Here is a 25670-nt window from a genome sequence, read left to right on the forward strand (position 1 = left end):
ACATACAAAATATTTTACTGTACATCATGAATTACTAACTAGTCTTGCCAAACAGAATACCATGCAGTAACTCGTTGTGTGGTTTCATCCCAACCGAACCCACTAGTATTGAGACAGTTCGATACCATTTGGTATGTTTTCTCCCATGATCTAGTTCGATTCTTGAGCTGCTCAACAATTTTTTTATTAATTGCATCTTCATTGAACTTATTGACACAGTCCATATATACCTCACGCTTCCAGACCCCATTGGGTAACTTCTTCCCTATATTGACCTGCTCGACCAAAAGATCGAGCATTTTGCTGTCCTCTAAGAAGGTCCAAATGTCATATAATCGAGCAATTGGTTGTCTTCTTACAACCATTTATAATCTAAATCTGAGATAGTTCTCATGGAAAAAACTTTATCAAACAACAATTACCTGTCACAAAAACACAAACCACAAAAAATAAAATACCATGTGCTGGATATTTATAACAACCGAACCTCCTCACCAAATGGAAAATTCACTCTATAGCACTTCAAAAAAGTTCAACAACATTCTAAAAGATTTCAAAATTAATCAAACTATTTCCATTAGAGATGCATTAAACAATGCAATAACACACACATCAAGTCCAAATTCACCAAACACCCCTGATAGAGCCCCATATGACTTCGCAACCACTACGAACTAGACCTCATTAGTGATGATGCCTACGTAGGCGACTCAACCTTCTTTGAACTGGACTAAATACCCTAAACTCTAAACCCTAACCAAGTACCCTAAAAAAATAAGAAAACCCCTAAACCCTAAACCTAAACCCTAGACCTTAAAACCCCTAAAAGTCCCAAACCCTAAACCCTATTAACCTTAAAACCCCTAAAAGTCCCAAACCCTAAACCCAAAACCCTAACACCCCAAAACCAAGAACCCGAATTTTAAAAAAAAAAAAAAAACCGTAACCCTAAATCCAAAACCTAAACACTAAGCCCTAGACCTTAAAAACCCTAAAATCCCCAAACCCCAAACCCTAAACCTTATCACCCCAAAAACTGAGAACCCTAAAAAAAATTAAAAAAACCCTAAACCCTAAAAATAAACCATAAACCCCCAAACCCTTAAATACCAAGCACTAAACCCTAACCCTAATCTCGAAATTAAACCCTATAAAGACGAAATTGAACCACAAATACTAAAAACCCTAACCCTACATCCCAAAATTATGCAACAATCAATACAAATTATGCACATAAATTAAAATTAAATCAAATACGACACTAAATTATTCACAAAAAATATTAGGGTTTAGGCTTACCTTCTGAAATTTGGGGAAAACTGAAGCCCAAGGGTGAAATCAAAGCCGAATGGAGAAATCGAACGAAATCGGGAGGTATTTTGGGGGGAAAGAGAGTAGCGATAGGGAGAAAGGAGTGGGAGGCCAAGAGGGAGAAGAGAGGGAGAAGAGAGGGAGCCGAGAGGGATAAGAGAGGGAGAGCGAGTGCGAGGGAGAGAGAGGGAGGCCAAGAGGACATTCGCAGCGAGTGGGAGGGTGCGGGAGAGACACCGAAAAAAAAAATCAATGAGGGTTCGAAGCACCGCGCCCTCTTCATCTGGATGATTCACAATATACTACGAAATTTGGATTCCCGAAATTAAATCGTGGAGATAATTTTTGGGTTCATTTGATTCATCAACATGAATCGGATGCTGGTGCTCCACTAACAACGTCAAGAGATGAACTAAGTAATGCGGCTGACGTTCATCTCCTGCGTCAAGTTGATTAACCCACCATTCTCTCGAAACTTCCCGTGCCTTCTCCTCTCTTTGAGACTTTTTAAATTACCAAATGCCCTTGTGAGTTTAATTTATCTCTCTCGTATCTTGTAAGTTATAAAATCTTGAAAACCTTCCCTCCTAAAAAGAAGAATTTAGTCCTCGACATTGGATTAGGGTATACCTTATTCCTTGAAAAGATCGGAATAATACTTCTTCATCTCCTCCTTGGGTTCCCATGTAGCCTCTTCCACTTAGTGGTTTTGCGAGATGACTATTACTAGTGGAGTCACTTTATATCTTACGATTTTGACTTTCTAATCTATTATTCGAATGGGCCGCTCCGATTAATCGATTTGTCATCAATAATGTGGGATGCATCCGATATGTATTTCCTGAGCATGGAGATGTGAAATTCATTGTGAACTTCAACTAATTATGGTGGTAGGGCTACCTTGTAAGCTACCTCCCCTATTCTTTCCCAAAATTTGAAAGGCCCATATGAATCTGGGGCACAATTTCTCTTTCTTCCAAACCCCTTTCAAGGAAATACTTTTAAGAATACATGATACCCAATTGTAAATTCCAAATCCCTTCTTTTGTTGAATAACTCTAATGTTTGCTCTATCCAGTACGTAGACGATCATGGATGGATTTTATTTTTTCGTTTGTTTTCCTCAACTAAATCTTGTTCCCATAGTTTTCACTCTCCTACTTCTGCCTAAAAAGGAATGATTAAACAAGAAAAATTGATCAAATCAAAGCTTTAATACACTATATATTTTTACGTATTATTAATTAATAATATGTTTATGTTAAATTTAAAACCATTGATTTTATTCATTAAAAAATAGGTTAATTAAACCTAAATAATTGATCATATGCTTGATTTAACAATATTTTAATTACCACTATTAAATCACTAATATATATAGTAATTAAATATATATAATAAATAAATAAATTATTTTAGAAATAAATCAAGATGGATTTTTTACTTGGAATTAATTAATTATATATTTCCAAAAAATTAAAAAATAATTAATTGATCAAATACATATTGTATCTATATTTTATTTACCAAACTTAAATATCTAGTTTAATATTGTAATAAAATTTAATAAAAATAATATATAAATAAATATACAACTTTACTAATAACCTAAGAAAGATTATTCTAATAACGAGTTCATGCCTTTAATATTAAAATCATCAAGTTACAAGTTTAGTACATAACAATCATATAAAATAAAAATATTAACCATAATAATAAGTCTTGCAACGTCATAATTCAAACATCGTCATTAATACATAACAATCTTTCCAAAGAACATAGTATACTTAAAAATCATTACAAATATTTTCTTGCACAATATTTAAGCCACCCAACCTGCTCTTCCACTGTCATCTCCGTAAACATGACCTTCTTACTTGGCGTATCCAACCATTCAGGAGCGCAATACTACACATCGTCTGACAGGTCTGGGATTTCCCTAATGGCTTTGACCCAATCTCTTTCGACATTGCCCTCTTTAGGCTTCTTAACATCATTCAATGCCTGAGCGATACAATTAACTGCATCAATGAATCTACCAGTGTCATTAGTGGACACTTCACTTCTCTTTCTATGGCGACTTGAAGATGACGGGTTACGTCTTCGAGATTGCTCAGTTGTCGACTCATTTCCGCTAATGAATGGCGATGAAGTTTCCCTAACTACGTCTACATCCTCGAGCTCGTCCTTTGGGACAGGATCTGACACACGGAGGAGTTCATCGGCCCCTTTTACTAGCTGTCCCCATGGCTACATAGTATCCCACTACAAAAACCAATTTGTCGTAAAGGGGGCAGCCTTCACGTCTATACTTTTCAGCATCTCTATGCTCCTACAAGAATAAAACATCCTATAGACGTCATGGAATAGTATTCTAGTAATGCGAAAAACATACAAAATATTTTACGGTACATCATGGTCTACTGACCTTTACTTAGTCTTACCATACAAAATGACATGTAGTAACTCGTTGTGTGGTTGCATCCCAACCAAACCCACTAGTGTTGAGACAACTTGTTACCATTTGATATGTTTTCTCTCATGATCATGTTCTATTCTTGAGCTACTCAACAGTTTATTATTGACTGTGTCTTCATTCAACTTATTGATATAGTCCATATATACCTCATGCTTCCAAACCCCATTGGGAAACTTGTTCCCTATATTGACCTGCTCGACCAAGAGATCGAACATTTTGTTGTCCTGTTCGAAGGTCCAAATGTCATATGATCGAGCAGTTGGTTGTCTTCTTACAACCATTTATAATCTAAATCTTAGATGGTCCTCATGGAAAAAACTTTATCAGACAACCATTACCCGTCACGGAAACACAAACCACAAAAAATAAAATACTATGTGGTGGATATTTATAACACCCAAATCTCCTCATCGTATGGCAAAATCATTCTATAGCACTTCAAATTTTTTCAACAACATTCTAAAACATTTATAAATTAATCAAACAATTTCCTTTGCAGATGCAATAAGCAATGCAAAAACACACACATTAAGTCCAAATTCACAAAACACCCCCGGTAGAGCTCCATACGACTTCGCAGTCACTACGAACTATACCTCGTCAATGATGGGTGTTGGGTTTTGTTGGCTAATGGACAACTGTGTAGGCGACTAAGCCTTGTTTGAATTGGACTAAAGATCCCAAACTCTAAACCCTAACCGAGAACCCTAAAAAAATTAAAAAGAACCCTAAACCCTAAACCCCACTAACCCTAATTCCAGAATCTAAACCCTAAACCCCACTAACCCTAATTCCAGAATCTAAACCCTAAACCCTAGACATTAAAACCCCTAAAAACCCCCTGAACCCTATCACCCTAAAACCGAGAACCCTATTTTTTTTTGAAAAAAAACCCTGCCCTGACCTTAAATCAAAATCCTAAACCCTAAACCGTAGACCTTAAAAGCCTAAAAGCCTAAAAGCCTCAAACCCCAAACCCTAAACCCTATCAACCCAAAAATCGAGAACCATAAAAAATTTAAAAAAAAAACCTAAATCCTAAAAATACCATAAACCCTAAACCCTAAACCCTTAAATACCTAGCACTAAACCCTAAATACATTAAACCCTAACCCTAATCCCCAAATTAAACTCTATAAAGATGAATTTGAACCATAAATAACAAAAAACCTAACCCTAAATCCCATAATTATGCAACAATCAATACAAATTATGCACAGAAATTAAAATTAAAACAAATACAACACTAAATTATTGGGAAAAAATTAGGGTTTAGGCTTACCTTCTGAAATTGGGGGAAAACTAAAGCCCAAGGGTGAAATTGAAGCCGAATGGGGAAATCGAAGCCGAATCGAAGTAGAATAGAAGAAATTGACGCCAAAATATCAAAAATCGAATTTTAAATGGGGTTAAATCAAACGAAATCAGGAGCTATTTTGGGGGAAAAGAGAGTAGTGACAGGGAGAAGGGAGTGGGAGGCTGAGAGGGAGAAAAGAGGGAGGTTGAGAGGGATAAGAGATAGGGAGAAGCGAGAGGGAGGTCGAGAGGGAGAGCAAGCGGGAGGCCGAGAGGGAGAGGGAGAGCGAGTGCGAGGGAGAGAGAGGGAGGCCAAGAGGACGTTCGTAGCGAGAGGGATAAGGGAAAGGCTGGCCGTAAGGAGAGAAGGGAGAAGTGAGATGGAGGCCGAGAGAGAGGGAAAAAAAATCAGAGGAAGAAGAGACGAGAGAAGGAGGAGACTGAGAGAGGGAGGATGCGACAGAGAGACCCAAAAAAAAGGAAGAAGAGACGAGAGAAGGAGGAGACTGAGAGAGGGAGGGCGCATCAGAGAGACCAAAAAAAAAATCGATGAGGGTTCGAAGCGCCGCACCCGCTTCATCTAGATGATTCGCAATATACTGCGGAATCCAGATTCCCGAAATTTTACCGTGGAGATGATTTTGGGGTTCATCTGATTCATCAACATGAATCGGACGCTGGTGCTCCACTAATGACATCAGGAGATGAATTTGAGTAATGCGGTTGAAGCTCATCTTCTGTGTCAAGTTGACTAACCCCCCCTTTCTCTCTCACTTTCTCTCGAAAGTTCCCGTCCCTTCTCCTCTCTTTGAAAAATTTTAAATTACCAAATGCGCTTCTTAGTTTAATTTTTCCCTCTCTTATCTTGTAAGTTATAAAATCAATCCCCATAAACATGAAGAATTTAGTCCTCTAAGTTTGATTAGGATATACCTTATTCCTTGAAAAGATTGGGATAATACTTCTTCATCTCCTCCTTGGGTTCCCATGTAGCCTCTTCCACTTAGTGGTTTTGCGAGTTTGATTAGGGTATACCTTATTCCTTGAAAAGATCTACAGAAGTTATACTAGTTGTCCCCATGGCTGCTGAGTTTCCCACTACCAAAGCCAATATGTCGTTGTTGATTTCCAGGACTCTGTGAATTTAGCTCATGGAGAAAAATGGATAGAGACTCGTTGGGAGAAAACTAGAGGAAGAAGAGGTTATGGACTTATCTCCTAACCCTCCCCCTGAAGCTCTATTTATAGATTACTGAAACTACTATATTAAAATAATACCCCTGAACTTAGGGTTTAGTGGTTAGGGTTTGAACCCTGGAACTTTAACTTAATTACATCAATGCTATCTCTATGAGATGACTCTTTATTTACCATCCTGCCATCATTGTATGTGGGCCTATGGGCCTTCTCCTTGATCTGTGGGCCTTGAGGCCGTCTGCTATATCTCTTGGATACATGGATCTTCCTTTGTCTTTTGGGCTTGGGCCCATCTTCTACTACACTTGGACATGTGGGCCTTCCTTGGTCGTGTGGGCTTGGGCCCTATCTTCCAACACTCCCCCTCAAGCTTGGGGTGAGAGAACAACATGAACTCCCAACTTGCTACAAATGATGTATAGAATCTTTTTTGTATAAAGTGGCACATATTCCAATATGCCTTTATCTTCCAAAACTCCCCCTCACGTTGGTGCTCTCGTTCATGACGCCTAACTGGCATAATATTAATGAGAGTAAATCACCCCTAGCCGCTAAGACATTGCTCCATACTCCAGTCTTAACTCATGCTGGATGTAGGGCACACTCCGTCTTTTGTAGGTAGTGTGTCTAATGGCATTGCTCTAAAGTGTTCACCTCGACCACGTGTCCCTCCATAGGACAACGACTCTCAAGTAGTGGAGTAATATATGATATTAATGGGGAGAAGCTACATAAATCTAATAAAAAGTTCCTCCGACATGGAATTCCAATAGTAAATATTTTGATATTTTTGATGGGGTATTAGGTTCCTCCGTCATGGAATCCAAACCGCAAAAGTTTTTTATATTTTTTACGGGGTATTAAGTTCCTCCGTCATGGAATCCCAATCGCAAATATTTTTGTCGGAGAATGAAGTTCCTCCGTCATGGAATCCCAATCGCAAATATTTTTGATATTATTTACGGGGATAAATAAATAATGGTATGAGGTCACCTCTTCTTCAATAATAATGTTTCATCAAAAGAGACACAATAGCAACAGCTGAAATGGGCTTGGGCCCATATAACACGAACCAAAATAATCCTTGTAAAATTACCCATGAAATAATCTAATGCACATATATACCAAATAATATGCTAACCAAGGAATAATCTGTATATTCTTCCAAAATAATAATCCAGCTAGAGAAAAAATTACCGAGTTGCACTGAATCAAATAGTAGACCAATATGTTCGAGTCGTTGCAGAAATATGTATAATCTTTGGTCTGGACACGTATATCAAGGAAGAAAATAAGTGGCCTGAGTCAGGTTGACTCGAACCTGAGTTGACCCGGACCGAGTTGACTCGATCCGAGTTGGTCCCGGTTGACTCGGCCGGCTAGTGTTGCTGAACAACAGCTAGAAGGGCAGCCTCAGATTATTGGGTTGTTGGGTTGACCCGGACCGGTCCGGGTTGGGCTTGATCAGGCGCTGAACCGGCGCAATGAAATTTTCCTAACTTAGCAAATCTATTTTTTCTACAGTGTCTTCTTCCTCCCCGACTATTGGCGGAAATATAGCTCGGAAGGCAACTTTCCAGACACAAAGATTCCGGACAAAGAGGACTTTCCAAAAAAACTTCACTACAAAAGAGACCTTCCAGAAATATCAACTTCCCCGTATACTGCAACAGTATCATCTTCCCCGTGGCCGAAGGACTCTCAGCAGAAACAAAGCTCAGAAACGGCAACTCAGTGTTGGCGCTCGGGAAGCTCGATAGTTGTCTTCCACCTCCAGAACAGAGAACGGAGAGACATCTTGGATTGTAAACATCAACAGAGTAATGCTCGGTGACTTCCTTGTCGTGAGAAGTTGTCGTCTTCGGCGCCAAACATTGCGGGACATAAAAAAAAACTTGGCAGAATGGTGTGGCTTGGTTTCCAATGGCATCAAAACGATACTGCAGAAGTGACATCTTCCGGAGTACTATCCTGGAGAAGTTGCTGGACGTTCTATAACATCCCATCAACGGAAGTGTTTATTTTCTCGACTTCATGAATTTAGGTCATGGAGAAAAATTAGAGAGACACCATTGGGAGAAAACTAAAGGAGGAGAGGTTATGGGCTTCATCCAAACCCTCCCCCATAAGAGTGAAGAAGAGACAATAAATGTAAAATAATTATATTAGTGCCACCCAAATTACATCATATATTCCAACTCCCCCCCCCCCCCCCCCCCCTCAAACTGGGAGGTAGTGGCAATGATCCCAGCTTGAACCAAATAACATAAATGTAATAATAATGTCCTCCATGATGGTGTCCCAAGGGTAAGTACAAAACTGGACACAAACTCTCAAAAGGTAAAAATGGATGATAAAACATAAATCGAAACCAAACTCGAAGGATTTCTAATGAATATAGTGACAATAATCACTAAAGTGGGTAATGCCTATCATTCACAGGACGACAATGAAAGACCCATAGGTACCAATACAAAGTCTCAATAGACTTAAAACACCCATATGAATAAAAGGGACAACCAATGCAACGCTTTAAAAGGGTTGGCCAATAAGGGTAAGTGAGAGTCAAATAAAGGATGGTAGAAGAAAGACTGCCAAAGGGTAATTGGTAATGGTAAAAGAGGAAGATACGATGCTAAGGCCACCATGTGATTTATTTTTCTAAGAAATTCAAATTTTGCATCAAAAGAACTAATGCCAACAACGGTCAGCAAATAATGAACCCAAAAACAACTGAGGAGTTCCTCTTCAGAAATAATATCTCAATCAAAGAAACACAATAGCAATAACGAAAATGGGCCAATGCCCAAATAACATGTACCATATGTGTAATTTTATAGTAGCGGATAACCGATAAATAATAGAGGTCCTTATGAATAATAAGGACACATGAAATTTTCCACAGAGAGTCCATTAGTAAAGAAGGAAGTTGCACCAAATCCGGGTAATAATCCACGATAATAATCATTCGGAGACAAAGAACCGAGTTGGACCGAGTCAAAAAATACACCAACATAGCCGAGTTGTGGGAGGAATCGGCATAGTACTAGGGACCCAGACATGTATACCGACGCAATTTTTTTTCAGTTTGACTCAGGTGGGGTTGACTCAGTCCGAGTTAACTCAGCAGAACAAGAGCAAGTGTTCACCCGTCACTAGGTGAACTCGGCCCGGTCCACGATGGCCTGACTCGCATCTATGGTGTTTCAGGATTGAAAAAAAAAACCATTATTTTTTATTTGCTCATATTTTGTTGTGTTTTTCGTCATTACTGAAGTCTTTTCTGTTGTTGAGTTTTTTTTTTATTTCTGAAACTCGATGAATGAGTTTGTAAAGCATAATCAGACTCTTCTCTGGTGTGTTTAGTGTTGCTCAAGTTTTTAAAGCACAACCCTTGTTACCAGAAGAGAAGATGATGTTGTTGCTCTAGTGTTTACTTCTCTCTACGATTGTGCCTCATTACTCTATTTAGGTCTGTTACAGAAGATCAAACGAATTCTCCATGGAGGGAAGAAGGCAATTACAAAACTCAACTCTCTGCTGGTAAGGTTCTTTTTCCATTCCAGAACTTTTGCCTGTTTATATAAGTTCAGGGACTCAGACTATGTAACGTCTTGTTTCGTTCATGCAAGCTTCAAAAGAAAGCGTAAACAACATAGTTTCCAATTACATCATATAAACCCTAATAAGAGTGAAGAAGAGACAGGAAATGTAAATTAATTATATTAGTGCCACCCTAATTATATCATATATTCCAACAGGAAGGAAACGATAAACTGAGGCGCCGTTTTTTAGCCTGCTAGCCGGTATGCTGATGTTCGACCCGCTGCCAATATGGACTCACTAATGGGAAGCAATGTCGGGCAAGGCTGAGTTTTTCTTTTGGTGACGACGTTGGGAGGAAACTCCAGTCACTGATCGACTGTCGTGATGGTCTCACGCTGTTAAGCTGAGTCAACTCGGCTCAACTCAGATACGAAAAAAAAGTGTGCATAAAGAAAAGAAAAAAAACTAACGAAATCAATAGATTTAGCTAGGTAGAAGGTATCAAAATTTAAATATGAATTTCAGCAACTATAAAACAAACCTTCAATACGCGAAATGAAAATAATGGGTTTCTGAAATACTGAAAACCATACTACGAGTCCTGAAAATCAAAGTTCTGGTACCATGTTGATTTTCAGGACTCCATGAATTTAGCTCTTGGAGAAAAAGGGAGAAAGACTCATTGGGAAAAAAACTAGAGAAATAAGAGGTTATGGGCTTATCTCCTAACCCTCCCCCTGAAGCTCTATTTATAGATTAATGAAACTACTATATTACAATAATACCCCTAAACTTAGGGTTTAGTGTTTAGGGTTTTAACCTTGGAACTTTAACTTAATTACATCAATACCAACTCAATAAGATGACTCTTTATTTACCATCCTGCCATCATTGTATATGTGCCTATGGGCCTTCTCCTTGATTTGTGGGCCTTGATCCCATCTTCTATATCTCTTGGATGCATGGGTCTACCTTGGTCTTATGGGCTTGGGCCCATCTTCTAATACACTTGGATATGTGGGCCTTCCTTAGTCGTGTGGCCTCTGGCCCTATCGTCCAACAGTTGTAAAAGGGGCTGCCTTCACGTCTATACTTTTCAGCATCTCTATGCTCCTACAAGAATAAAACATCCTTTAGACGTCTTGGAATAGTATTCTAGTAATGCGGAAAGCATACAAAATGTTTTACAGTACATCATGAATTACTGACTAGTCTTGCCAAACAGAATGACATGAAGTAACTCATTGTGTGGTTGCATCCCAACCGAACCCACTAGTATAGAGACAACTCGTTACCATTTGGTATGTTTTCTCCCATGATCTAGTTCGATTCTTGAGCTACTCAACAGTTGTTTTATTGATTGCGTCTTCATTGAACTTATTGAAAAAGTCCATATATACCTCACGCTTCCAAACCCCATTGGGTAACTTCTTCCCTATATTGACCTGCTCGACCAAGAGATCGAGCATTTTGATGTCCTTTTCGAAGGTCCAAATGTCATATAATCGAGCAATTGGTTGTCTTCTTACAACCATTTATAATCTAAATCTGAGATGGTTATCATGGAAAAAACTTTATCAGATAACCATTACCTATCACAGAAACACAAACCACAAAAAATAAAATATCATGTGGAGGATATTTATAACACCCGAATCTCCTCACTACATGAAAAAATCATTCTATAGCACTTCAAAAAAATTTCAACAACATTCTAAAACATTTCAAAATTAATCAAACTATATTCACTAGAGATGCATTAAACAATGCAAAAACACACACATTAAGTCCAAATTCACCGAACACCCCTGATAGAGCCCCATATGATTTCGCAACCACAACGAACTAGACCTCATTAGTGATGACTCCCATGTAACCGACTCAACCTTCTTTGAACTGGACTAAACACTCCAAACTCTAAACCCTAACCGAGAACCCTAAAAAAGTTAAAAAGAACCCTAAACCTTAAACCCTAAACCTTATTAACCCTAATTTCATAACCTAAACCCTAAACCTAGACCTTAAAACCCCTAAAATCCCCAAACCCAAAACCCTATCACCCCAAAACAAAGAACCCTAATTGTTTTTAAAAAAAAAACCTAACCCTAAATCTAGAACCTAAACCCTAAACCCTAGACCTTAAAAAACCTAAAATCCCCAAACCCAAAACCTTATCACTCCAAAAATCAAGAACCCTGAATTTTTTTTAACAAACCCTAAACCCGCAAACCCTTAAATACCAAGCACTAAACCCTAACCCTAATCCCGAAATTCAACCCTATAAAGATGAAATTGAACTACAAATACCATAAACCCTAACCCTAAATCCAAAAATTACACAACAATCAATACAAATTACGCACATAAATTAAAAATTAAATCAAATACAAAACTAAATTAATCAAAAAAATATTAGGGTTTAGGCTTACCTTCTGAAATTTTGGGAAAACCGAAGCCCAAGAGTGCAATCGAAGCCGAATGGGGAAATCGAACGAAATCGGGAGGTATTTTGGGGGGAAAGAGAGTAGCGACAGGGAGAAAGGAGTGGGAGGCCGAGAGGGAGAAGAGAGGGAGGCCGAGAGGGATAAGAGAGGGAGAAGCAAGTGGGAGGCCGAGAGGGAGAGCGAGTACGAGGGAGAGAGAGGGAGGCCAAGAGGACATTCGCAGCGAGAGGGAAGGTGTGGGAGAGACACCCAAAAAAAAAATCAATGAGGGTTCGAAGCGCCGCGCCTGCTTCATCTAAATGATTCACAATATACTACAAAATTTGGATTCCCGAAATTAAATCGTGGAGATGATTTTTGGGTTCATCTGATTCATCAACATAAATCAGATGTTGGTGCTCCACTAACTATGTCAGGAGATGAATTGAGTAATGCGGCTGAAATTCATCTCCTGTGTCAAGTTGATTAAGCCCCCTTCCTCTCGAAACTTCCCATCCCTTCTCCTCTCTTTGAGATTTTTTAAATTACCAAATTCCCTTCTTCATTTAATTTTTCCCTCTCGTATCTTGTAAGATATAAAATCCTTCCCTACTAAAAAGAAGAATTTAGCTTTCTAAGTTGGATTGGGGTATACCTTATTCCTTGAAAAGATCGGGATAATACTTCTTCATCTCCTCCTTGGGTTCCCATGTAGCCTCTTCCACGTAGTGGTTTTACGAGATGACTATTACTAGTGGAGTCACTTTATATTTTGTGATTTTGACTATTACTAGGTTCAGTCATTGCTGCTATTTTTGTGGAAGTCACAGATCTGATTCTACTGCTCCTTTAACTTTCAGAAAGTTTACTTCCACTCCATTGATGAAATTCACATTCCTATGGCAAGACAAGATTTCGGAACTCAACCGAGAAAAATGATTGTTGTTGTCCCTCAGTTCGGCTTCCCGCGGGGAGGAAAACAGAAGCTCTGTTTCCGCACTGTTGCCTGGTTACTAAAACCCGTCAATGCAAATTAATATCACTACTTAGTTGCCTGGTTACTAAAACCAGATGGAGAGGTTATAACATTGACATTTTCGTGTTTAGGGTTTTAACCCTAGAACTTTAACTTAATTACATCAATGCTATCTCTATGAGATGACTTTTTATTTATCATCCTGCCATCATTGTATGTGAGCCTATGGGCCTTCTCCTTGATCTGTGGGGCTTAGGGCCCTTCTTCTATATCTCTTGGATGCATGGGTCTTCCTTGGTCTTATGGGATTGGGCCCATCTTCTAATACACTTGGATATATGGGCCTTCCTTGGTCATGTGGGTTTGGGCCCTATCTTCCAACACTCCCCCTCAAGCTAGGGGTGAGAGAACAACATGAACTCCCAACTTGGTGCAAAAGATGTATAAAATCATTTTTGTATAATGTGGCACATCTTCCAATATGCTTTCATCTTCCAACACTCCTCCTCATGTTAGTGCTCTCGTTCATGAGGCCTAGCTGGCATAATATCAATGAGAGTAAATCAATCCTAGCTGCTAAGACATTGCTCCATACTCCAGTCTTAACTCATGCTAGATGTAGTGCACACTTCGTCTTTTGTAGGTAGTGTGTCTAACAGCATTGCCCTGAAGTGTGCACCTCGACCACCGTGTCCCTCCACAGGACAACGACTCTCAAGTAGTAGAGTAATATATGACATTAATGGGGAGAAGTTACATAAATGTAATAATAAGTTCCTCCGTAAAGGAATCTCAACTGCAAATATTTTTGATATTTTTGACAGGGTATTAAGTTCCTCCGTCATGGAATCCCAACTGCAAATATTTTTGATATTTTTGACGGGGAATTAAGTTCCTCCGTCCTGGAATCCCAACCGCAAATATTTTTGATATTTTTTACGGGGACAAATAAATAATGGTATGAGGTCACCTCTTCTTCAATAATAATGTCTCATCAAAAGGGACACAATAGCAGCAGCTGAAATGGGTTTGGGCCCATATAACATGAACCAAAATAATCCTAGTAAAATAACCCATGAAATAATCCAATGCACATATCTATACCAAATAATATGTTAACCAAGGAATAATCTGTCAATGCACATATCCAACCAAATAACATAAATGTAATAATAATCTCCTCCATCATGGTGTCCCAAGGATAAGTACGAAACTGAACACAAACTCTCAAAAAGTAAAAATGGATGATAAAACATAAGTCGAAACCAAACACGAAGGATTTCGAACGAATATAGTGACAACAATCACTAAAGTGGGTAATGCCTGTCATTCACAAGACGGCGATAAAAGACCCACGGGTACCAATAAAAAGTCTCAATGAACTTAAACACCAATATGAATAAAAGGGACAACAAATGCAATGCTTTAAAAGGGTTGACCAATAAGGGTAAGTGAGACTCAAATAAAGGATGGCAGCAGAAAGACTGCCAAAGGGTAATGGGTAATGGGTAAAGAGGAAGATACGATGCTAAGGCTACCATGTGATTTATTTTTCTAAAAAATTCAAATTTTGCATCGAAAGAACTAAGTCGAACAACAATAAGCAAATAATGAACCCAAAAGAAACTGAGGAGTTCTTCTTCATCAATAATGTATCAATCAAAGAGACACAATAGCAGCAACGGAAATGGGCCAATGCCCAAATAACATGTACCATATATGCAATTTTATAGTAGCGGATAATCGATAAATAATAGAGGTCCTTAAGAATAATAAACACACATGAAATTGTCTACAGCGAGTCCATTAATAAAGAAGGAAGTTGCACCAAATCCGGGTAATAATCCATGATAATAATCATCCGGAGACAAAGAACTGAGTTGGACTGAGTCAAATAATAGACCAATATAGCCGAGTTGTGGGAGGAATCGGCATAGTACTCGGGACCTAGACACGTATACCGAGGCCATTTTTTTTCAGTTTGACCTGGGCCTGGTTGACTCAGTCCGAGTTAACTCAACAAAGCAAGAGCAAGTGCTGACCCGTCACTAGGTGAACTCGACCCGGTCCAAGATGGCTTGATTCACATCTATGGTTTTTGAAGATTCAAAAAAAACCCCATTACTTTTTTATTTGCTCATATTTTGTTGTGTTTTTCGTCATTACTGAAGTCCTTTTCTGTTGCTAAGTTTTTTTTTTATTTCTGCTGCTCAGTGAATGAGTTTGTAAAGCATAGTCAGACTCTTCTCTGGTATGTTTAGTGTTGCTCGAGTTTTTAAAGCACATCTCTTGTTACCAAAAGAGAAGAAGATGGTGTTGCCCTAGTGTTTGCTTCTCTCTACGATTGTGCCACATTACTCTATTTTGGGTCTGTTACAGAAGATCAAACGTATTCTCCATGGAGGGAAGAAGGCAATTACAAAACTCAACTCTGTGTTGGTAAGGTTATTTTTCCATTCCAGAACTTCTGCCTGTTTTTATAAGTTCAGGGACTCAGACTTTGTAACGTTTTGTTTTGTTCAAGCAAGCTTCAAAAGAAAGCTTAAACTACATAGTTTCCAAATACATCATATAAACCCTAATGAGAGTGAAGAAAAGACAGCAAATGTAAACTAATTACATCAGTGCTACCCTAATTACATCATATATAGGAAGGAAACGATAAACAGAGGTGTTGTTTTTTAGCCCGCACGCTGGTAAGCCGGTGTTCGACCCGCTGCCAATATGGACTCACTGACGGGAAGCAATGTCGGGGAAGATAGAGTTTTTTTATTTTGGTGACGACGTTGGGAGGAAACTCCAGCCTCCGATCGACTGTCGTGGCAGGCTCACGCTATTATGCCAAGTCAACTCGACTCAACTCAGATACGAAAAAAAAGTGTGTAGAAAGAAAAGAAAAGAAACTAACAAAATCAATAGATTTAGCTAGGCAGAAGGTATCAAAATTTAAATCTGAATTTTAGCAACTATGAAACAAACCTTCAATACAAGAAAAGAAAATAATGGGTTTCTGAAATACTGAAAACCATACTACGAGTTCTGAAAATCAAATCTCTGATACCATGTTGATTTTCAAGACTCCATGAATTTAGCTCATAGAGAAAAAGGGAGAGAGACTTATTGGGAGAAAACTGGAGGGAGAAGTGGTTATGGAGTTATCTCCTAACCCTCCCCCTGAAGTTCAATTTATAGATTAATGAAACTACTATATTACAATAATACCCCTAAACTTAGGTTTAGTGTGTAGGATTTTAACCCAAGAACTTTAACTTAAATACATCAATATCATCTCTATTAGATGACTCTTTATTTACCATCCTGCCATCATTGTATGTGGGCCTATGGGCCTTCTCCTTGATTTGTGGTCCTTGATCCCATCTTCTATATGTCATGGATACATGGGTCTACCTTGGTCTTATGGGTTTGGGCCCATCTTCTAATGCACTTGGATATGTGGGCTTACCTTGGTCTTAGGGCTCTATCTTCCAATAGTTGTAAAGGGGGCAGCCTTCACGTCTATACTTTTCAGCATCTCTATGCTCCTACAAGAATAAAACATCCTTTAGACGTCTTGGAATAGAGTTTTAGAAATGTGGAAAACATACAAAATATTTTACTGTACATCATGAATTACTAACTAGTCTTGCCAAACAGAATACCATGCAGTAACTCGTTGTGTGGTTTCATCCCAACCGAACCCACTAGTATTGAGACAGTTCGATACCATTTGGTATGTTTTCTCCCATGATCTAGTTCGATTCTTGAGCTGCTCAACAGTTTTTTTATTAATTGCGTCTTCATTGAACTTATTAACACAGTCCATATATACCTCACGCTTCCAAACCCCATTGGGCAACTTCTTCCCTATATTGACCTACTCGACCAAGAGATCGAGCATTTTGTTGTCCTCTTAGAAGGTCCAAATGTCATATAATCGAGCAATTGGTTGTCTTCTTACAACCATTTATAATCTAAATCTGAGATAGTTCTCATGGAAAAAACTTTATCAGACAACAATTACCTGTCACAAAAACACAAACCACAAAAAATAAAATACCATGTCTTGGATATTTATAACACCTGAACCTCCTCACCAAATGGAAAATTCACTCTATAGCACTTCAAAGAAGTTCAACAACATTCTAAAAGATTTCAAAATTAATCAAACTATTTCCATTAGAGATGCATTAAACAATGCAAAAACACACACATCAAGTCCAAATTCACCAAACACCCCTGATAGAACCCCATATGACTTCGCAACCACTACGAACTAGACCTCATTAGTGATGATGCCTACGTAGGCGACTCAACCTTCTTTGAACTGGACTAAATACCCCAAACTCTAAACCCTAACCAAGTACCCTAAAAAAATTTAAAAAACCCTAAACCCTAAACCCTATTAACCTTAATTCCATAACCTAAACCCTAAACCCTAGACCTTAAAACCCCTAAAAGTCCCAAACCCTAAACCCAAAACCCTATCACCCCAAAACCAAGAACCCGAATTTTTAAAAAAAAAAAAACTGTAACCTTAAATCCAAAACCTAAACACTAAACCCTAGACCTTAAAAACCCTAAAATCCCCAAACCCCAAACTGTAAACCTTATCACCCCAAAAACCGAGAACCCAAAAAAATTTTTAAAAAACCCTAAACCCTAAAAATAAACCATAAACCCCCAAACCCTTAAATACCAAGCACTAAACCCTAACCCTAATCTCGAAATTAAACCCTATAAAGACGAAATTGAACCACAAATACCAAAAACCCTAACCCTACATCCCAAAATTATGCAACAATCAATACAAATTAAGCACATAAATTAAAATTAAATTAAATACGACATTAAATTATTCAAAAAAATATTAGGGTTTAGGCTTACCTTCTGAAATTTGGGAAAAACTGAAGCCCAAGAGTGAAATCAAAGCCGAATGGGGAAATCGAACGAAATCGGGAGGTATTTTGGGGGGAAAGAAAGTAGCGATAGGGAGAAAGGAGTGGGAGGCCAAGAGGGAGAAGAGAGGGAGCCGAGAGGGATAAGAGAGGGAGAGCGAGTGAGAGGGAGAGAGAGGGAGGCCAAGAGGACATTCGCAACGAGAGGGAGGGTGCGGGAGAGACACCAAAAATAAAATCAGTGAGGGTTCGAAGCACCGCGCCCTCTTCATCTGGATGATTCACAATATACTACGGAATTTGGATTCCCGAAATTAAATCGTGGAGATAATTTTTGGGTTCATCTGATTCATCAACATGAATCGGATGTTGGTGCTCCACTAACAACGTCAAGAGATGAACTAAGTAATGCGGCTGACGTTCATCTCCTGCGTCAAGTTGATTAACCCCCCATTCTCTCGAAACTTCCCGTCCCTTCTCCTCTCTTTGAGACTTTTTAAATTACCAAATGCCCTTGTGAGTTTAATTTTTCTCTCTCATATCTTGTAAGTTATAAAATCTTAAAAACCTTCCCTCCTAAAAAGAAGAATTTAGTCCTTGACGTTGGATTAGGGTATACCTTATTCCTTGAAAAGATCGGAATAATACTTCTTCATCTCCTCCTTGGGTTCCCATGTAGCCTCTTCCACTTAGTGGTTTTGCGAGATGACTATTACTAGTGGAGTCACTTTATATCTTATGATTTTGACTTTCTAATCTATTATTCGAATGGGCCGCTCCTCCCATTAATCGATTTGTCATCAATAATGTGGGATGCATCCGATATGTATTTCCTGAGCATGGAGATGTGAAATTCATTGTGAACTTCAACTAATTATGGTGGTAGGGCTACCTTGTAAGCTACCTCCCCTATTCTCTCCCAAAATTTGAAAGGCCCATATGAATCTGAGGCACAATTTCTCTTTCTTCCAAACCCCTTTCAAGGAAATACTTTTAAGAACACATGATACCCAATTGTAAATTCCAAATCCCTTCTTTTGTTGAATAACTCTAATGTTTGCTCTATCCAGTACGTAAACGATCATGGATGGATTTTATTTTTTCATTTGTTTTCCTCAACTAAATCTTGTTCCCATAGTTTTCGCTCTCCTACTTCTGCCCAACAATGGTGCTTTGTAGGGCATCATTGTAATTAAAGTTTGATAACTATTATTGTGCTCAAACTCTATTAGTGGCTAGTCCTCTAAAATTAGAATAATGCAATTACCATAGTCTTAACAAAATGTACATATTAATTTAAATTGAAATAAATTCAAGTTGCATCAAGTAGGAGTCGGCCTTACTAAAAGGAAAAAAAGGGAGTGTGCAGCTGTGAAAAGCAACAGATCCAGGAGGAAAGTGCAGACTTAGATATGACAGGAACACAACCAAAATTCTTCAAACACCTGATATGTATTCAAGTTAGATAAATTTGATACCTCTTGATTACTTTTCATGCCATTACTAGCAGCATTATGTGCACATTTGTGGAGGAAGAACAAACAAGGCAAAGCACTCCTTTTTTTGGTTTTTATTCCAAAAGCCATGTAGTTCAAGTGACGTTGTCAAGCACAATGGAAGAAAATGAGTTCTGGAAATTTCAGCATATGTTTCTCTTACAGCAGTACAAATGCAGTTTGTAATAAAACAAACAAAAAAGAGGTCATAACAGTAGTTTCTCTTATAGCAGTACAAAAAGCATAGTATGCTTGCTTTCAAGTCCAACGTGCAGGACTAACAAGTTCCTCTTGTACTTCATGCCCCCTGAAACAGGTTATTTCAAGAGGAGGGATCAACAATCAAGAAATGGTTTGTATCAGGGTGGTTTCACTGCCTAATCTCTTCAATCAAATGTCCCCGTCGCTCACAGCCTGAGCCGGACCAAAGGGTGGCGTTGGTGGTCATGTCTTTTGGGCACTGCCCAGGAACTCTGCAGCCATGATTTGAACCAGAGGTCCTTAAAGGTCAACTAGTTCAGTGGCTCATCACACTATGTGACTCTTGTGAGCAGCCAGAAATGTGGTTTTTGGATCTAGTATCAGGTCGACTCTGGTCTGACAAGTTATAATGCTCTGCCCCATAATATCAATCAGAAGAACATTCACATGACAGTCATAATGCTCTGCCCAATAATATCATCACTGACAATTTAGAAGAACAGAGAGCAGATAGCAGCAAGTTCATTGATAAATGACACAAAATCAATCTGAAAATCCTAGAAAGCACAAGACATTAAAACCAATGAAAGAAGACAATAAATGAAGAACACAGTATTATGTCCAACGCAAATCCAAGTATGAATAAAATAACAATATTGCTCTATTGGTTCTCCAACCATTAGTGATTGGAACCATGCAACCAAAAAAGAATTCCAATCACTAGACCTGGTGGAGTAAAGAAATAAAGAGAAAAACAACAGAAAGGGGAGAACGCTAACCTAATAATATCCAAATGACAGTCATAATGCTCTGCCCAATATTATCACCACAGACAAGTTAGAAGAACAGAGAGCAGATAGCAGCAATTATATTGATAAATGACACTGTTGATGTGAAGACAATACGAAACACTCCGTCAAATTACAGAAACACGCCCTGTGAAGACAATAAATACAGAAACACTGTTTCCCAACTCAGTGGCGGCAAGCAATCAAACAGTGTAAAGAATTAAAGAACTGAACCTCAACGCGGGATGGATCCAAGATCAGGCCTGGAAGCCACGGCAGTAGTAGGGGACATCCAATGGCGGCAGGTCATCAAAGAAATCGTCCGATGATGCCGAAGCTTCGGACGAGGACATTCCGTCAAATTTGGATGAAATTCCTTCTTGATCGGTCGCTATCAAAGACCTCTCAAGCTCATGAACTCGTCGTGTAAGTGAAACTCTGTCGACTTCCGATTCTGGCGAAATTCCTTCTTGATCGTTCGCCATCAGAGTCTCAATATCATTAAGGCATTGCAGTGTCTGGTGCCACTCCGTCAACTGCTCTGTTGCCGCATTGGCTTCTTGTTCCTCCCGATTGGCGACGATGTTGCATTGCTCCAAGTCGATCTTGTCGAGGCAGAAATGTTCGTCTTCCACCGTCTTCGGAATCATGTTCGTCTCGCCTTGAAGGAAACGGTGGATCAAACCCTCGTCTCCGAAGGAAAAGGGCCTGCCGGCGGGAGAGAAGGCAACGACGAGGAGTTGAACGCCGGTAAGAAGGGAGAGTTCCTGAGCTTTCTTGAACAGTCCCTTCTTCCGCTTGGAGAAAGTGACTTGCAGAGCTTGGCGATCCTCCATCTTCTTCATCTCCACCTTCCTCTTCCCCATTGCCTTTCTTTGTCTCGTTTTTGTTGCTCTCGCACTGCTCTGCTCTCCTCTCCTCTCCTCTCCCCTGGCGCCAATACTAGGCGCATAAGAAAGAAAACACACTTGGCGCATAAGAAAGAAAAAGATATTTCCGTTCAGATATGCGAAGCTTTATAGATATTATACGACGGGAAAAACGTGTGACCACTACTTAATCCGTGTTAACCCGGTGTCAAGAGACTCGAGTGAGCCATTGGAGTTGACTCAACGCATGTTATTCTAAACGGAGTCTTTTACCTCCATTCTAAGACATAGGTTTAAATCAATTAGTAAATAATTGATTGTTATGCACTTGATATTTTCCTTTATGTATTCTATATTGATTACAATGATTAATTAAATAATTATTTATTACATTAAATGGGTTAATTGGTTGATTAATCCAAGAGTTATTTAATTACATAATTAGTCTGCAACATGTGAATTGGCTAATTAATTAATAATTAGTAAATAATTTATTCAGTTAAATAATTATTAGTACATTAAATATATTTTTATTTGTGTATATTTATTTATAATATATAAAGAATAAAAAAATTTAGACTTGTGAAATACTTAATCATAATTTAATTTTAGTATATTTTTTTAAATTTAATTATATTAGATATTTATATTTTCTACTATTATTCTTTTTAAAAGAGACATTTTTTTTTCCATTTGAGGGTTTTTCCGCTTTTGTTAATAGGAAAAAGTTATCTAGGAGAATCAGAAATTTTCGTAGGTAATATTATTTAATCTTGGTAGTTAAAAAGAGAAAAAAATATAATGAATATAAGGAAGAGAAAATTGAGGAGAAAAATATAGAGGAAATAAATAATAATAAATTAAAATTAAAAATAGAAACGCTAAAAGAATCAGAAAAAAAAAGAAGGAAAAAGGAAAAACAAAGAATAAAAGAGATTTTTTTTTTTAATGTTTCATTCCTATACTTTTCCCTTCAATGCAAATTAATGTCACTCCTTAGTTGGTTAGAGAGCTTATTACATTGACGTTTTCAGTGAATGTCCTTCTTGCAACTCTTTTTGCTTAAGTTGATATTTGATAACACTTCCTTTGGCTTTGGAATCTCAATCGAGGCCTGAAAAAGCATTTACCGATTAAAGTGAAAATTAATTACTTTTTCATATAATTGTGCTCAAAAGAAAGTACAATAGAAAGTATTTTCTTGTGTTAGTGTGCACAATAAAAAAAATATAGTGGAAACAAGAGAATGAGTTTATTCATAAAATAATCTGATAGATTTTTAAAAATTTTAATTAAAAAAATAAGAAAAAATAATAATTAAAAATAAATATTAGTTTAATTATATATACTTAATCAAATAGGGTATTTGTATCAAATTCTGATTTTTACAATATTTTAATTATCTCTCTTAAATTAGTAATTTAGCATAATATTAAAAGTCATTAATATAATAAATAATTAAATAGGGTATTTTATTAATAAATTAAGTTATATTTTATTTTAGTCTAAATTAATACAATAATTACAATTAAAATAAAACTATTAATTTAATTAATTTTAAAATAATGAATGCTTAAACAAAAATGGTTACTTTTATTAATGTCTAGATACTTGATCAAATTCTTACTTTTAAAATATCTTAATTATTACTCTTAAATTATAAATTTAATATAGTATTAAAAGGTGATAATAGGTCCATAAAATAGGACCCGCAATGGGCAGAAAGGGAGCCCCCACTATCAGGTTCCTATAACCTATCAAATTTTAAACATTGATACGTTAGAGGAACTTGAGAGTATCAATTTTTTTTTCTTCCTGCTCGTTATTAGTATTGTCTTGCGTCCTCCACTGGTATCTTTGCTCGTCAATTTCTCTGTCGTCGGACCCGGTCGTCGATCTTTCTGTTTTGTGAAGCTGCCCTCGTAGTAGCATAGGTATTGATAAAAAAAATTGATAAAAAGTTGCCATCTCCTTAATACGGACGAGAAGAACTCCTTAAGAAAAGAGTCCATGGACGTTACTCCACTTGAGATACCGATATCATAACCGAAGATGAGGCCATCAGAAGAGGCGACAATACAGGCCCAGAAGACGTGGAAGTCATCTTCTCCAGGTAGCGATTCTGCTAGCCATCGGGAGCAATTACGACACAACCCGCCATCAGAGAAGGCTAGAGAACACTCGGTGCCATGGGTGTCAGTGAGGAGAAGAGGTGACGATTTGATTTTTATAGAGAAGACTTTGCTATCTAGCCGTCCTTGAAGGTAGCGGTGGATCAAACCCTCGTCTTTGACGGAAAAGGGCATGCAGGTGGGAGAGAAGGCAACGATGAGGAGTTGAACGCCGGTAAGAAGGGAGAGTTCCTGAGCTTTCTTGAACAGTCCCTTCTTCAGCTTGGAGAAGGTGACTTGCAAGGCTTGTCGATCGTCGATCTTCTTCATCTCCACCTTCCTCTTCCCCAATGCCTTTCTTTCGCTCGCTTTTGTTGCTCTCGCGCTGCTCAACTCTACTCTGCTCTCCTCTCCTCTCCTCTCGCGCCAAAACTTGGAGCATAAGAAAGAAAATGAGATTTTCGTTCAGATATGCGAAGCTTTATAGATATTATACAACGGGAAAAACGTGATACATCACCCACACCCACTACTTAATCCGTGTTAACCCGGTGTTAAGAGACTCGATTGAGCCATTGGAGTTGATTCAACGCATGTTATTCTAAACGGAGTCTTTTACCTCCTTCATTCTAAAACACAAGTTTAAATCAATTAGTAAATAATTGATTGATTGATTGTTATTTTCTATATTGATTACAATGATTAATTAAATAATTATTTATTAAATTAAATGGGTTAATTGGTTGATTAATCCAAGAGTTATTTAATTAACTATTTAATTACATAATTAGACTGTAGCATGTGAATTGGTGAATTAATTAACAATTAGTAAATAATTTATTCAGTTAAATAATAATTATTTACATTAAATAATTTTTTATTTGTGTATATTTATTTATAATATTTAAAGAATAAAAAATTTTAGACTTGTGAAATACTTAATCATAATTGAATTTTAGTATTTTTTAAAATTTAATTATATTAGATATTTATATAGTAATTATAATTAAATTATAAATTTAATATAGTATTAAAAGGTGATAGTAGGTCCATAAAATAGGACCCGCAATGGGCAGAGAGGGAGCACCCACTATAAGGTTCCTATAACCTATCAAATTTTAAACAATGATACGTTATAGGAACTTGATAGTATCAAATTTTAATTAATTTTTCTTCCTACTCATTATTATTATTGTCTTGCGTCCTCTGGTATCTTTTCTCGTCATTATCTCTGTCGTCGGACCCAGTCGTTGATCTTTCTGCTTTGTGAAGCTTCCCTCATAGTAGCATAGGTATTGATAAAAAACGTTGATAAAAAGTTGCCATCTCCTTAATACGGACGGGAAGAATTCCTTAAGAAAAGAGTCCATGGACGTCACTCCACCTAAGATACCGATATCATAACCGAAGATGAGGCCACTGGAGAAGTCATCTTCTCCGAGTAGCGCTTCTGCTAGCCATCGCGAGCAATTACGACACAGCCCGCCATCAGAGAAGGCTAGAGAACACTCGGTGCCACGGGTGTTAGTGAGGAGAAGAGGAGATGATTTGATTCATAGAGAGAAGACTTTGCTATCCAGCCGTCTCTGTTTATCAGTTTCTTCCACTGACGGGAGTTTATCATCCGTCGGAAAGACTGGTATTCGGTCTCTGCTGATCTGCCGTCAATCCAAAAAACTCATTTTGGAAAATAATCGGTCTTCTCTTCGGAACTCATCACCGATTCTCGTCAATCCAAGTTTGGAAAAGTTCAGTCGTTGCTGCTATTTTTACGGAAGTCATAGAGCTGATTCTATTGCTCCGTTAACTTTTAGAAAGTTTCCTTCCACTCCATTGCCGAAATTTACATTCCTGTGGCAAGACAAGATTTCGGAACTCAGCTGAGAAAAACGATTGTTGTTGTCCCTCAGTTCGGCTTCCCGCGGGGAGGAAAACGAGTTGCCGATTTCAATTTTTTCTAAGTTAGGAAATAGGGAATTTTACCAAAAAACCGGTTTGAAACAACTTATTTATGAAAATAAAGAAGAACTCAAATTATTTACAAAACTACCAAACTTTGACCTGTCCACTGTATATGTGGAC

The 25670-nt window shown here is 37.9% G+C and overlaps 1 protein-coding gene across 1 annotated transcript; it reads right to left on the reverse strand.

Annotated features, from left to right (window-relative positions):
- Nucleotides 1–20865: 20865 nt before the first annotated feature.
- Nucleotides 20866–21474, reverse strand: LOC137946613 (MADS-box transcription factor 23-like). The gene has a single exon (XM_068792943.1). The coding sequence runs from the start codon at nucleotides 21472–21474 to the stop codon at nucleotides 20866–20868; it is 609 nt and encodes a 202-aa protein (XP_068649044.1).
- Nucleotides 21475–25670: the final 4196 nt, after the last annotated feature.

Source organism: Aristolochia californica, unplaced genomic scaffold, assembly GCF_029961685.1.
Source record: "Aristolochia californica isolate CCGP_79_NKW_82.1479 unplaced genomic scaffold, dmAriCali1.0.hap1 SCAF_12, whole genome shotgun sequence".
NCBI lineage: Eukaryota > Viridiplantae > Streptophyta > Magnoliopsida > Piperales > Aristolochiaceae > Aristolochia > Aristolochia californica.

Excerpts from the sequence above, each read along its gene's own strand:
- LOC137946613 (XM_068792943.1), bottom strand. The coding sequence starts at position 21,474 with ATGGGGAAGAGGAAGGTGGAGATGAAGAAGATGGAGGATCGCCAAGCT.